General features: G+C 37.6%; 1 protein-coding gene across 8 annotated transcripts in view; it reads right to left on the bottom strand.

Annotated features, from left to right (window-relative positions):
- Positions 1 to 15,025, bottom strand: part of PRRC2B (proline rich coiled-coil 2B) — a 94,205-nt gene that overhangs the window by 26,331 nt on the left and 52,849 nt on the right. For all 8 annotated transcript variants that reach the window (XM_072632758.1, XM_072632760.1, XM_072632759.1 and 5 more), the window contains exons 6-11: positions 11,999 to 12,142; positions 6,978 to 7,219; positions 6,453 to 6,574; positions 5,820 to 5,962; positions 5,240 to 5,330; positions 402 to 594 (exon numbers count right to left, since the gene is read on the bottom strand). In XM_072632758.1, coding sequence (XP_072488859.1) covers positions 402 to 594; positions 5,240 to 5,330; positions 5,820 to 5,962; positions 6,453 to 6,574; positions 6,978 to 7,219; positions 11,999 to 12,142 — 935 coding nt within the window. The remainder of the gene's footprint in view (positions 1 to 401; positions 595 to 5,239; positions 5,331 to 5,819; positions 5,963 to 6,452; positions 6,575 to 6,977; positions 7,220 to 11,998; positions 12,143 to 15,025) is intronic.

The raw sequence follows: 15,025 nt of genomic DNA, 5'->3' as shown, positions 1-15,025 counted from the left end.
GAATACTGTAAGGGTACGATTAAATACAAACCTTCACTTACATTCCTTATATTCAAATTGTTAATGAACTGCTCATCTGAAACTAATAAAATATAATCAAATCTAGATGTATGTAAGATAAAATAAGCCACAATTATCCATTTTATAAAAATATTTACAGTAAGATTCTTTTAAATAGCTATTTCCCAAGGGGATAAAAAATGATACAATTTATGTACTTTTTAGGGACACACCTATAGAATTCAGTGGAAATACTATATCCTATGATTGATTAAATGCCCTGTTTAGTTATTGCATTGGGACTACCCAGGTGGTAAACTATGATTCTTGTTCTAATCAATGGAGCTTTATGTTTCTCCACCTGAATGCTAAGTCACAAACTTCATAAGCATCTAACATACCTGATAATCAGGGGTTGGGGTCCAACTATTCAGCTTCCTAGAAGGTGGCTGAGGCTCTAGCACCTTACGGATGGCCCGAGATATGCCCATAGATTCACCCCAGTTCTTTCCTTCATCCAGGGTATGCTTGACATCAGCACTGTCTGCAGAACTCAGTGACAACTGCCGCTGTCTCCTAGGATCCCAATTGTTCCTATAACAAAATTCCTTTTAACATTAATTCCCTCAATCACTTTAAACAAATTCTGGTTCTTCTAACTGGCCTCATCTGAGAAATCCAACAAACCCCTACAAAGTCAGTAACATCACTAGGCCATAATGAAAGAGAAAAGCTAAAATCCAGTATGAGTAAAGAAGATTATCTGCATGTAATTAGACTTCCACTTAAAAGTCATAGAAGTCATCTAGAATCATAGAATTTAGATAGAAAGGACTTTAGGGATCAAATTCAACATCTTTATTTTAAAGACGAGTGAACAGGTTTGGAAAGGTTAACTGACTTATCCAAAATGATAAAGGTAGCAAACAGAAGAGCTATGATTCACATAAAGGTCCTCTCACTCTAAATCCAGTATTCTTTCAACTGTAACAGACTATTTCCTATTGAAGACAGTTTGTTTTGGATCTAGATATCAGTCTAAATATTTAAAAACAGTTAATTATTTTCTTCCACAGATTTTAAGCTAAAAACAAAAGAGTAATAGAATAGGACATCATGTTGCTGTAGGACAGAGGATGAAAACTCTGATGTAACCAAACTAGATTAAAAAGTAATTAGGAAATGTTTAAGAAATTAAATAAAAAATACAACCTAGATAATATTAATTTGTGATTTTCTAAGTCAATATGCAGCCTTCAGGAGTACATTTCTATTTGAGTCTGACTTCAAAGCTATAGGAATCCAAATTCCCAACCTCTACAGGATTCCCCTAAGTTCTACAAAAAGGTGTCAGGATTTTTAAAGGGCTTAAAAAAGAGGGAGCTAACTCTGATCAATACAAAGATCCATGACAATTCCAAAGGATTCAAGAGAGAACTGATGGACTCTAAGTACAGATGGAAGAGTATTTTTTTCTTTAGTTTTCTTGCTTTTTTACCTCTTACAATGTAACTAATGTGGAAATGTGTTGCAGGATGTCACATGTATAACAGGTATTATATATCTTGACTCCACAGTGGGTGGGGAAAAGGCTAGAAGGAGGGGTGTATATGAGAATTTGGAACTGAGGAAGCTAAAAGAAAACTGACATTAAAAAGCGAGGTCTTTATTTCTAGGACAGGTTTGAAATTCTTTAAAAAATTGGAAAATTCCCCAAAGAAGATGTGATAACTGGAAACTCTGCAAGCTAACAATCCAGCCCACATTCCTGCTCCTCTTCCCTCATCATGTTTCTCCTTTCTCACCATAGACCCAGTTCACCATCCCTTTACAGTTTATGTCTCACATACTGGTATTGCGTGAATAACACCACAGGTTGCGCAGTGGACAATAAACACTCTAAATCCACTTAATAATTCTTATGTGCATAGTTAGGCCGAAATCTTGGGTCCTGTTTAGAAAGTTCTGGCTTTGATGCAATCAATATAGTGTCATTCAAAAACAGGATCACCTTAAGAGACTTAACACGCTATAGGGAGGGGAATCCTTCAACTGAGACTCTGAGTTGGACTCACTCCATGACAGTGGTGTTCATCTCTGTGGAGTATTCCATCTCACAGTTTTACGCCTCAATTGACATTAACAATCGAGGGAGTTTGACATTTTTCATGTTAACATTCTGTATGATTTTGACATCAATGGGAGACACCCTGTTGAAAACATCATTAAAGTAGTAGGTCTACTCTATCAAATCACTTATTTTTTTGAAGTGTAGTCAATAAACAGTAACTACAGGGGTATCTTGTCTTCTCTGTACCTTTTAGTCAGTACTCTTGAAATATATGTGGCCTATTCTCTTAAAAATTTTGAACAGAAAGTAGGCAGATAAGTCTAGTTATTGACATTCTCATGGCTGGTTTTCTTTAGCAAAATAAATCTTATATATTGTCCCCTCCTTCCCACACCTTTGGTAGAGTCCCCTCAAAGCCTTCCAATGGAGTGACCACCAGCATGAACAACTTGTGTAAATGAACTACATTTGCTGTAGTGTCATTTCCAGTTCCTCCAGTGGCTGATATAAGACTAAAATTTTATTTAATTCAACCAAGATCTATTAAAGGCTTACTAAGTGTAAAAGCAGTAAGGATACAAAAATCCCTGTTCTAAAGGACATTCCATTTCTACTGAGGAAACCCAATATTATACAACTAAGTCAATACAAAGAAAACACTAAGAAATTTAGAGAGAAGAGAAAATAAAAAAGGAAGAAAGAACACTAATAACTAAGAGAGGATGGGGGGAGAATTACATTAGCACCAAAGCATGGAAAAAGATGTGATACATGGGAACTATACTATCTAGGAGGCCATTTGGACTAAAAAAAGATGGGGTGAAGAAGATTAATAAAATAATACTGGAAAGGTAGGTGGGAACCTGATTTTGCAGAGTTTTCAATGCCAAGCTGAGGATTTTATATTTTATTCTAGGGACAACAGCAATCTACTCACCTCGGTCATGTAGTGGATGGAGTGCCAGGCCTGGAATCAGGAAGACCTGAATGCAAATCCAGCCTCAGACACATACTAGCTGTGTGACCCTGGGCAAGTCACTTAACTCTGTTTGCCTCAGTTTCCTCATCTGTAAAATGATCTGCAGAAGGAATGGCAAACCACTCCAGCATCTTTGCCAAAAGAATCCCAAACAGGGTCACAAAGAGTCAGATATGACTAAACAACAACAATAACAACAACAAGAGTCTTTTTTAGTAAGGAACAAAAGTCAGATCTTCTGTTGTCGGAACACCTAGCTGACATTTGTGTGAAAGATGGATTGGAAAAGGGAGACTGATAGCACGAGGAGCAATTAGGAGGTTATAGCAACAATTATCCAGAAAAGAGGCCAAAAGACCCTGAACAAGTGTTAGGGCTGTAGAACTAGAGAGATTTATGATGAATGAGAATAGTATTTGTGAAGGTAAAGCAACAAGATATGCTGACTGGTTGAGAAAGAGGGTTAAAAAAAGAGGAAAAGAGACAAAGAGATTGAGAATCTGGGTAAACAGAAAGATTATGGTACATGAACACTAATGAAGAAATTCAGGAGAGACAGATGGTTCCACCATACTAGACAGTGAAGTAATAAAAATTTGGAATTTTTTTATGTCATTCTGTCAATAAGTACTTATTAAGTACCTACTATGTGCCAGGTGCTGTGCTAAGTACTGGAGATACAAAGAAAGGCAAGAGACAGTTCCTGCTCTTAAGGAGCTCAGATTCTAATGGGAAGACAACATGAAAACAATTATGCACTAACAAAATATATGTAGGATAAACTGGAGGAAATATCAACAGAGGAAAGGCACTAGCATTAAAGGAGGATTAAGAATGGCTTCTAGCAGAAGGTGGGACTTTAGCTGATACTTGAAGGAAGTCAGAGGTAGAAAGAGATGAGGAGGGAGAACGGTCCAGGAATCACAGAGAGCAAATGAAAATGCCCAAAGCTGGGAGATGAAGTGTATAGTGTAGTAAGGGGAACAGTGTCACTACACAGTAGACTGTGTAGAAGGGGGTGAGGTGGAAGAAGACTGAAGAGATTTCAGGAAAGGTTTTGAACTCCAAAGGATTTTATACCTAATCCTAGAAGTGATAGGGATTCGCTAGTTTACAGAATGATGGACTAAAAAATTTGCAACATGGTCAGATCAATCTGACAGCTGAGTGAAAGATGAACTGTAGTGGAGAAAGACTTGAGGGAAGAAGACCAATGAACAAGTTATTGCACTAGTTCAGATGGAAGGTAATGAGGGCCTGCGCTAGAGCGATAAGCAGTGCCAGAGGAGAGAAGGGGGCATATACTAGAGATGTTATGAACGTAATATTGACAAGCCTTGACAACTGATTGGAGGTGGAGTGAGAATGAGGAGTCCTATGATGACCTCTAAGGTTTCTAGCCTGTCGGACTGAGGGGATGGTGGTGACTTTAACAGTAAAACGGAAGGAAGTTATGAAGACAGGGATTGGGGAGAAAGAGAGTAAATTCAGTTTTAAGATATTTACAGGATATCTATATTTCATCTGTCACTATACTTGCACAGTTTTATTCTTAAGTAACCTTGGGGTATCTTTGCTCAGTTGGGTCTTTTGCATTAAGCTTGTTTCTCCCTCCATTGCTTCTCACTGTTTTATGAGGTAATACTACTCATTATCTTCTGCTATCCTCTTTAGGATCTTATAGGTGAGTTCCTATATTTTAATACAACGATGCCCTTGGTCAGACATCGCTCTATGTGGCAAGGACATTTAGTGTTTTCTGGATGAGGAAGCTTCAAGATCTTTTGGTCTTTTCACTGATTATCTCTCCTCTATACATTTCCTAAGAAGAACCTATAAGTTATTCTTTCATTTAACTGCATCTTCCTTTTTTCTTCTGATTTTGTTTCCTGTGAAAACATCAAGATTGACCATTTTGAATCCTTCTGTTTCACTGGTTGTTGCAGGCAAAGAATTCAATTCTAACGATGATGGCCTTCACCATACTTATTATATAGGTTGGTTCTCAAAAAACAAAACATGGGGTGTTGCTAGAACTATGGAAATCTTTCCAAAACAGAAGAACCTGCCAGAGTTTATGGTTTAGTGATGTAGCCTTCATGCCATGATAAGGCATTATAACAGCACCTAAAGTTTATTTTAAAAATCCTCAAGTCTAGACAGCTGCTGACTAAGCAAGGACTTCTTACCACTTCTGTCTTCCATCCTTAAGAGCCTCCTCCTCTTCCTCATCTTCGCTGAATTTCAGTTTCTCTGAGTAATCCACTTCATCATGAAGGCCTACAGTAACAGGAGGTTCAAGGAGAAGAAGAAGAAAAATTCAAGAAGAAAAATTTAACATCTTTCCAACGTGGTGAGGGAACTTAACACTAGCCTCCCAAATCAGCTGCTTAGACAAACCATACAAAACACCACCAGTGCTACCTCCAGATAAAGTCACTCTGAAGTTTCCCATGACTCTGAAATGCAATACCCATTCCACTCCACACACAGAAAAGAAGCCCACCAAACTTCAAAAACTATCATGAAAGGCAACTGCTCAAGTTGGATGGCCAATAAGAAACCCCAGTAATGTTGCCATAAAATGTAAACTCTCTAAGCTCCTCTAATACCTTTTTCCTTCACTTCCTTAATTTAAGGGAGAAAATATGCCAAAAGGAATAAAAAAAAAGTAGTAACCTGTCAAGAAGACAGGAACAAAAGTGAATGACTATCATTCCTACCTCCAAGCAGTCATTTGAAAATCAATCAAGCAACAGAAGTTCATACCTGCCCAACCATCATCTGCATCAGTATCAAGTTCATCAAGTCCTTTGAGGTTTTCAGCATTGATAATGGTGGGTCGTGGAGCCCGTTCCCCTAGCTGCCTTATGGGGCGTGTTGGGCGGGACATTCCCATTCTGTTTTCTTTCCTATTGGAAGGGGGGGAAATGAATAATGATACTGTGTATGCCAGTTGCACAGACTGCAGGAAAAGAAACAATTTTCTCTGTTTTCTTCCTTCTGTTTAAATTCTCTATGACTAAAAGGTTCAAGGGTATATATATATATATATATATATATATATATATATATATATATATATATATATATATATGATGCTTAAAATCACTTCCTGCACCCCTCCTTCAACCTATTTTCACATAAGAGCAAGAAGGCCCTTTATTCCATAGTGCAAGTATAAGGGTCATCATTCATTGCTCCTGCCATCCTGAGGAAACATGTAATGTTGGTGCAACTTACCCAAAGACTTAAAGTTAAAACTGAGTATCCCTTGTCCATTATAGAAATAGTATATCAAAACTCAAGATAACTAACTTCGCTTACAATCTTTTTCATTATATTCTTAAATAAAAACTACATGTGCCTTGTGTCTCCACACATCAAATACAGTAATCTTACCCATCTTGGTCATTCATCTGGTACTGTCTAAATGGAACTCGAGGTTCTAGGCGTAGTTGAGGAAGAGGAAAAGACCCTCGTTCCATTGTACCCTGGGTCTCTGGAGACTGTTGTGAACACATCTGAAACACAATATTGATAAATAGTTTTTCAAATAATTATACAAAAGAAATGATTCTTGTCAAATCTGACTTGCCTAGAAAAGAACCGCTAAGGAAGAGAACAGTGGGGCACCCTTAGCTTTCCTAATTAATCATCCCAAAACTGTACTAGCCCCCACCCTTTCATTTCTTTCTTAATGCAAGTTTAAAAAATAGGAATGAGACTGTCTTTGGGAACATCAACTTATTTATACTGAAAAACCACTGCTGAAATACTTAAATACCAAGAAAATGAAAAAGGGTGGAAACCTCTAAAATTACACATCTGGGTAAAAGGTTTTGGATAATATGAAAAAAACTCAGCTATTAAGGTCTGCTGGACACAATCCAACTTCAAGAAAAATTTTACACACTTAGGACTTACAAAAGCAGGAAGCATGTCATGGTATGTAGGTGGGTGGTATACATTTCCCATGAACTGTGAAGCCCCTTTTCGGACAGGCTGAGCCGGGCGGAGAGAAGGCTCCTTAGAATCGCTGGTACATGTCGAGGAGGGGGCTCCATCTCCTGTACTCGAGTTCTTGCTGCCCGGCTCAGTCGGGGAGGCGGTCAGAGATGTGGCAGAGGTTATGTTCCGCCCACCGCCCTCCCTCCAGCTCGTCACATCTGGAAATTAAAAGGGGGCAAAAAGGAGGGAGGGGGAAGGAGCGGTATGAGGTTATGAAGGTCAAAGGGACCCCCTCTTTCATAAAAAAAATGTATATAAACTGAGTAATCAAGGTGAATTGGGTCAAGCAGAAATCTATCACATGAGTATGACCCCCAAGAATAAATGGGTCTCTCTAAAAGGCATTCAGTTGGCAAGAGAAAATGAGAAATATGGCCCAATGTCAGAGTCCTGGTCCAAGCATATAGATCAACACAGGCCCATAGAACTAACCCTCCAAATAAATTAAAGCAGGTATAAAAACAAATTAGTCTCTAGTCAACAGTAACTGAAATTTTTAAAAAGTGGGAACCTATAGCATTTTACTATAATATATTGGCAATGCACCATCACCAAACAGCATCATTTAATTTTGCATTTAAGAGCTGCTCGGGAATACAGTTACAGGCCAAAAAACAATTTAATTGAGCTAAAAGACTCTTCTTAAATAACTGTTAGTCAAGGGCACCACAACATAAAAGTTTATTGAAATATATTTCCCAGAAATATACGGTTTCCCACATCTTGACCAACCCCATAAAAATCATGGTATTTAGAGCTAGAATGGACTTTAGAGATCATCCAGTCTAATTCTCATATTTTATAAGAATCTGAGACCTAAGGAAACATAAGTTACTTGTCTAAGTACTACAAGTAGTAGCAAAGATAGGATTCAAATTCAAATATATAATTCTTTCCCATTACACCATACTAAACACTTACTCTGACACAGAAGGTCTAAAGTCTATGTATCTCTGAGAATAGTCATAGAAGCAATCTCTGGAAAAAATCGAAGTCTTGAACATCTAATCCATAGGAGTCTACTTTACTGGTAGCTAGAGACAGCTGGCATGCAATGGATAGGGCACCAGGCCTGGAGTCAGGAAGACCTGAGTTCAAATCTGGTATAAGATATTTATTTGCTGTGAGACCATGGGCAAGTCACTTAACCTCTGTCTGCTTTAGTTTCCTCAACTCTAAAATGGGAATATTAATAACACCTACCTCTCAGGATTGTTGTGAGGATCAAATGAGATAATATTTGTAAGTTTGCTTAACACAATTCCTCACACAAAGGAGGGGTCATATAAACGCTTATTCCCTTCCATTACCCCTTTTTTATTTTACAATAGCAAACCAATCAATTTTTAAAAAGCTCACTATATCCTAGGCACTGTGGTAGGTGCTAGAGATAAAAATACAAAAATGAAATGAACTCTACCCTTAAGGAGCTTACAATATACACGCCAGTCAATTACTCACTTAGAGTTTGAATTTCAGTGATCAGTAAACTTGAGACCTCACAAAGTAACCCATTCATTTTGGAGACAACTCTAATTTGTAGAAAGTTCTATTAAAGCTATAATCTGCCTCCCTATAACATCACTCTCACTGGTCCTTGTTCTATCCTTTTGATTTATAATCTAATTGCTTTTCCAAATAACAGTTCTGCCATTGAAAGTGGGCTATCATGTTCCCACTAAGCACCTTTCATAACAATGGCTAGAGAGAGAATTCTTAATCAAACAAGGAATAAAAAAAATTTTTTAAAAGGTTAATCTTGAATCTATAAAATTAAAAAGTTTTTGTACTAACAGAAATCAGTGTAACCAGAATAAAAGAAATTACTGAATGAAAGCCTTCATATCAAATATGAAAATGAAATCAGATGAAAGCCTGACATCCAAAACATATTAGGAACTAACATAAATATAGAAGATCAAAAATCATCCTCCAATAGGTTTGTAGTTATATAATATGAACATATTTCAAAAGAAGAAATGTAAACTATCAACCATTTGCAAAAAAAGTCCAATCACTAGTAATAAAAGAAATACAAATTAAAATAGCACTGAGGTTTTGTTTCATGCCCACCAAATTGGCAAAAATGATAGACGACAGGAAGTCAAAGCTGGTGCTACAGGAAGATAGTCATATTTAATGTACTGTTAGGGAAATTACGAACTAGTTCAACCCTTCTGGAAAATAAATTGCAATTACATAAAAAGTTACAAAATTGTTCATGGCCTCTGCTCCAAGGTACTTACTGCTGAGCATTATACTCTGAGAATATCAAAAACAAAGAGAAAGGTCCTACAGATACCAAAACATGCATAAAAGACTCTTTGTGGTAACAGAAAATTAGGACCAAAGGTGTTGCTAATCAATTTGGAAATGGCTGAATAAAGCATAGTGCATGAAAATAATGGTTTATTGTACCTTAAGAAACGATGACTGTGAGGAATTAGGAGAAAGTTAAGATTTTTTATGAACTATGAAGATGAAGAAAGCAGAATCAATAAAGCCTTTATTGTGGCCTTTACGTTCAGGCATTGTTTGGGTATTGGGGTTACAAACAGAAAAGTGAAACAGGCCCTTTCCATAGGAAAATTCTAACCATAGACAACTTATCCATATACAGGGAACTTAAAACATGCAAAAGCAGATACTAGATAATCTTGAAGGGGAAGGCACCATGTGAGCTACAAGGACAAAGGGAGGCCTCCGTAGGGAGGGATGGTTGTGCTGAGTCTAAAAGCTAAGGGTTCCAAAAGGTGTAACAGTCTAGTGATAAGGACTAATCCACACAAAGGCATGGAGATGGGAAATAAGAGTGTCCAGTGTGGCAATTAGCATGAAGGCTAACATGGTTGGAACCCAGAGTGGGTACAAGCAATAGGTAGGATTGGGTCAGATTGTGAAGAGCTTTAAATGAAGTTATATTTGATCATAAAGGTAACAGGAAACTGACCAATCATTACGTATTTATTGAATACTTACTCTTACTATCTGCCAGGAAGTATGCTAAGCCCCGGTACTGGAGTTACTAAATGAGGAGATGATGTGGTCACAACACTTTAGGAAAATCACTTTGGCAGCCATGTGGTAGATGGATAAGAAGAGGAAGAGGGACGAGGCAAGGGACACCAATAGGAAACTGTGGCAATAGTGAAGGCAAGAGGCAATGAGGGGCTAAGCAAAGGTGGTGGCTATGTGAGGGGAGAGAAGGATATTCACAGAAGAGTTGTTGAATTAAAAGAAATATCGAGACAATTGCAACTGCTTTGATATATGGATAAAGGAGAATAAGAAGTCAAGGATAAGGTTTTGGTTGTAAATGCAAGTGATAAGAAGGATGGTGGTAACCTCAACAAGGACCTGGTCAACAATACTGGGGAAGTTCAGAAGAGGCAGGAGTTTTAGGAAAAAGATGATGAGTTCTGTTTGAAGTGTCTATGGTACATTAAGTTTGAAATGTCCAACAGGTTGTTAACTGGTAATGCAGGGGCTGAGCTCAAGAAAGAATTAGGGCAGGATCTAGAAATGGAGAGGAGAACTAAAAGAACAGCATCTTATTGGTCACAATTATTAAAAAAAGAAAGAAAAGTAACATTAAAAGAGAAAAGAATTAAAATGACTAGTCTTGTTTCCAGGGAACTAGAAATGGTTTTCCTTCCTATGCATAAAGACAGGAGCCTACAAGTGCAGAATTAACTGTGTTTGTCTTTGTTAAGACAGTAAAGGGTGTGGGGAGGGTAATTAGGAAGTGATATTGATATATGAAAAAGGTCAACAAAACAAATTTTAAAATCTTTATATTAATGCATCATAAAACTACATATTTTTGGCAGCCAGACCACATTGTTGATTCCTGAATCTTTAGCAGCCAATTATTAACCACTGCTAAGTCAGTAGAAAACCCGTAACAGTAATACTAATAACCACACAACCAACTTGTCATGGCATGTACTACTTCCTATACAGTTTAAGCACAAATTACCATAGATATAGTTACCATCACTGATTCATGGTCCTGCTGACAGATTTTGCCAGAAAGATGGGAGTTGAGATTACTGTAGGTAAGAGATAGCAGCAATTCATCCTCTATTCAGTTAGTAAGAAAATCTAAGGAATTGAGAAATGTGAGAACTGGAAGGGACCTCACAGATCTTCTAATCCAACGCTTATTTTACAAATGAGAAAAAAGACTTGAATATCCAAGGTTATAAAATTCGTTCAATCCAAGCCTCTAGTTACCTAGTCCAGAAATTCCTCAGTTCAAAACAAACTCTACTATACTGTTCAAACATCTGATTAAAAATGAAAGCAGTTCTACCACACCTCAACAAGTGGACAGAGAAGGAGCAGAGTTTGGGGTTTTATTGGTATGTGAGAATAAAAGCAGCTTAACCACTTTAACTGACAAATGAATAAACCACTTTCAAATCTTTGAATCAAATCCTAAAAAGCAGGTGCTTCTTCTTAGGTCTTCAGAAAGGGAATGATGTCTTACACCTCCTTAAATGTGGCCCTCTGTCATATCTTTCCCAACCCCCAGGACAGAACACAAAAAAATCTCTATCTATAAGTGGAAGGGACAAAATGGCACAGACCATGACTAAGATTAGTGACCCAAACAACTAACCCTTTGCCTATCAAAACGAGGACTGCAAAGAAACTAACAACTATATGCCAGAAAGGGCAAGTAATTCTAGATTTTCCATTAGCTTCCTTGAACTAATCTTCCTCCTCTATGGCTAAGATGACAGGAGAAGTAACTAGGCAAGAATAGCCCAGGGAATAACAATCCAGTAAAGGCCAGTTTCTCCACTGGCATCTTGGGGCCCCTTGCACTTTCCACCACTGGAGAGAACTTCAGACAGGACAGAAAGACAGAATGAAGAAAAACCAGTGCTGCTTCAAAGGGTGTTTGGATACATAGAGTCTTAATGACTTACTCTGCGGGCGGAGGCTTGGTCCTGGCCCATACGACAGATCTAAGACGCCCTTTTCTTTGCCAACCTTGTCCTGCTCGCCAGCTGCTTTCAGCGTCGGAAATTCCTCGGGAGAGAAGGATAATAGTCGGCTTGAGCCCCTTGAACCTGTCAAATAAACCAGGAAGACTTAGTGGAAAAAATGAGTTAAGAACTGGGAAAACTTTGTGTAACTAAAAAATTTTATATCTGAATCTGTGGCTCATTTAAAGCCAAGATGTACTGAAACAGAATTGCTTTTAAATAGTCCACCCTGGGTTGATTAGAGTACAATAGTAGTGAGGGGTAAAGGTCATGTGTTCCATCCTCAAAACAGGCAAGTAAATATCTTTCTGGCTATAGACCATATACCACCATACCCCTACCCCTGCAAACGATCTAGTAAACAAATACAGTTGGTTATAAGGAGGGCAGGTGATGAGATGTGACTGATGGGGCTGATGGATAAGCACAACTCCATCACCACTCTTGGAAAAAAATAAATGTAAATTTCATGCCTTCCTGATGATGAACCAGTAGTATCATCTTTGAAAAAGGGCAACACATGAGTACAATAACTGCATTTCCTCTTCAGGAAATTCCACTGAAGTGTCTCTAGCAGCATTTTCAGATGGCATCTATATCACCAGGTGTCCCTACCCTCTTATGTTTGGTCTATCTTTTCTCTGCTCATTTTTGTTTACATCTCTTCAAGTCCTCTAACCTCAAACATTTAGCCCTTGGGGACAAATGAAGCATTCAAGAACCCACAGTGGGATTTAGTGAAATTTTCTGAAAGACTAACAGACCTCTTGCATGCCATAAATCTGGTAAAGCCAATAACAATGATAATAAGAAGAGTCACACACCAAATGCCTGACTGTGGCATGCACTGTTCTCTGCATAGTTTAAGTACAAGTTTCCCCAACATATAATGAACACTACCGATTCATGGTCCTGCTTAACCACAGCAGACCGCCAAAAGGATGCAGTTGGAATTACCACAGATGCAGAAGGTAGGAACTCATTTTCTGCCACAGTTAGTAAGGAAGTACCAAAGTCAAATGAACCTGCTATTGTAATAACTGTACACATTATTCACAAATTAACCAGAGAGTTCATTTATAAGTGTTACAAAGTAGTTACTACTGCAAAGGATGTGTTCAGCTTGCAGCTGTTTCATGGTATAAGAATAATATATGAAGGTCTACTTTTTAAAATGAAAGAACACTGGATCTAAAAAATCATTGTTCAATATGTTGTGGTTTTTCTTGCATTTCCTTTTGCAAGATGGTCATGGCAGCATAATTATAAGTATCAAGTATAAACCTGATTTCTATAGTATCTTAGGAAGAAAGACACTATATAAATCCAAGTTATCATTATTCATAGAGAATCTTTAAACTGGAAAGGTCCTTAGATTCTCTAGTCTAATTCTTGCATTTTAAGATTAGGTAATTAAGATGTAAATGTCAAAAGAGAAATAAACACAGATTTAGGGTCCAGTTGGAGAAATGGATTTTAGAGGTCATCGAGACTAGCTCATTCATTTTACAAATGAGGAGACTGAAGTCCAGAAAGTTAACATAAATAATAAGTGGGATTTAAACACCTCTGACTCCAAATCTAGCTCTTTCTGTTGCTTCTTAGTCGAATCTATAGAATCCACATAAAAAGGAAAATATTGCTAAGTTATAAATGCCATAACCTATCACTTTACAGGTCACTTGCTATTTACCTGAACTTGTAACAGTAACACAGCCAATGACATCTATTAGCCAAACACCTGTACACACATTCATACCAGATGCTAATTCATTCTCAACTCCCCTGAAAATATATGTTAATCTTCTTTGCAGCAATGGTCAGCAAAATAATAGATGAAATATAATTAAATCACTAGACTACAGTCATCTTTACAAAAGCAATATCTAAAAGGTAAAATATACCACCTCTCAGTGGAGGAACTGTGGCAAAATTGAAATCAAGCATTTCTCACCAATTACCTAAAAGAGAATGACAAAACCTAAGACGTATTCTACCTGTTTTGTGGACAATTAATACTTTAGTGTCCAGTACTGTCAGCCTGGGATCTTTCATAAGCTCAGATAATTAGCAAACTGCAGAGTCAGGATATAAACCCAGGTACTCTTGACTTCAAATCCAGTGCTTTTCCCACTGAATCACACTGCCTCTCATTATTAACACAGTTCTTACTAAAATTTCTTTCAACTTCTATCAATGGTGCCCAGCTAGTTAATTGCAAAGTCACCAACTTAAAAAAATTCAGTCACTAATCTCAAGGGGGGATTCCCTAACCCCATGTGAATTGAGAAATGAAGGCATTACAGGTAAATTTAAGGTTTTCCACAATGTTACCAGTCCAACCGTTCAGTCTTTTCTGATGTTGTCTACTCCATACACTTTAGCCAAAATGGTCTGCCTACCCACTATCCACATATTTATCTTGTCTTTGTACCTTTGCTCATGCTAGTTTGTGTATGCCTTGAACTCAAACGTATCCTTGAAAGTTCAACTCAAAAGTGACCTCCTCTATGACATCTTACTAAAGTATCCCTTCCCCTTACCCACCTCCTGTTTCTCTGTGGCCTCTGCTTGGCATCTGGCCTCATATGGCACTTTGCTTTGAAATTCTTTAATGCACTTAACACGAATGTTTTTCACTATGGTTATATGTGTTTGTGGCTATCCTCTATTAAAATGTAATCCCCCTGAGGAAAGAGGACAGTTTACACCTTAATGGAGTTTACATTCTAGTAGGGGCATAAGGTATTAGCTGAACTTTGTATTTCCCCCAACAACTAACTAGGAGTACTGTGCATACATGTGGTAGGAACATAATAAATGTTGGGCAAATTAATTGAAAACTGGCTTCTAGGGTCAAAAAAGTACTGATGCTGGGAAAAGAACCAAGGAGTCCTGAAAAAGCACTATTCAAATCACATGATCATATCGTAGGATCATACATCTAAAACCAGAAAGGACTTCAAA

Source organism: Notamacropus eugenii, chromosome 1 (assembly GCF_028372415.1).
Source record: "Notamacropus eugenii isolate mMacEug1 chromosome 1, mMacEug1.pri_v2, whole genome shotgun sequence".
Classification (NCBI taxonomy): Eukaryota; Metazoa; Chordata; class Mammalia; order Diprotodontia; family Macropodidae; genus Notamacropus; species Notamacropus eugenii.
Note: the sequence above shows the minus strand (reverse complement) of the source record. Positions and strands in the feature narration are given on the sequence as shown.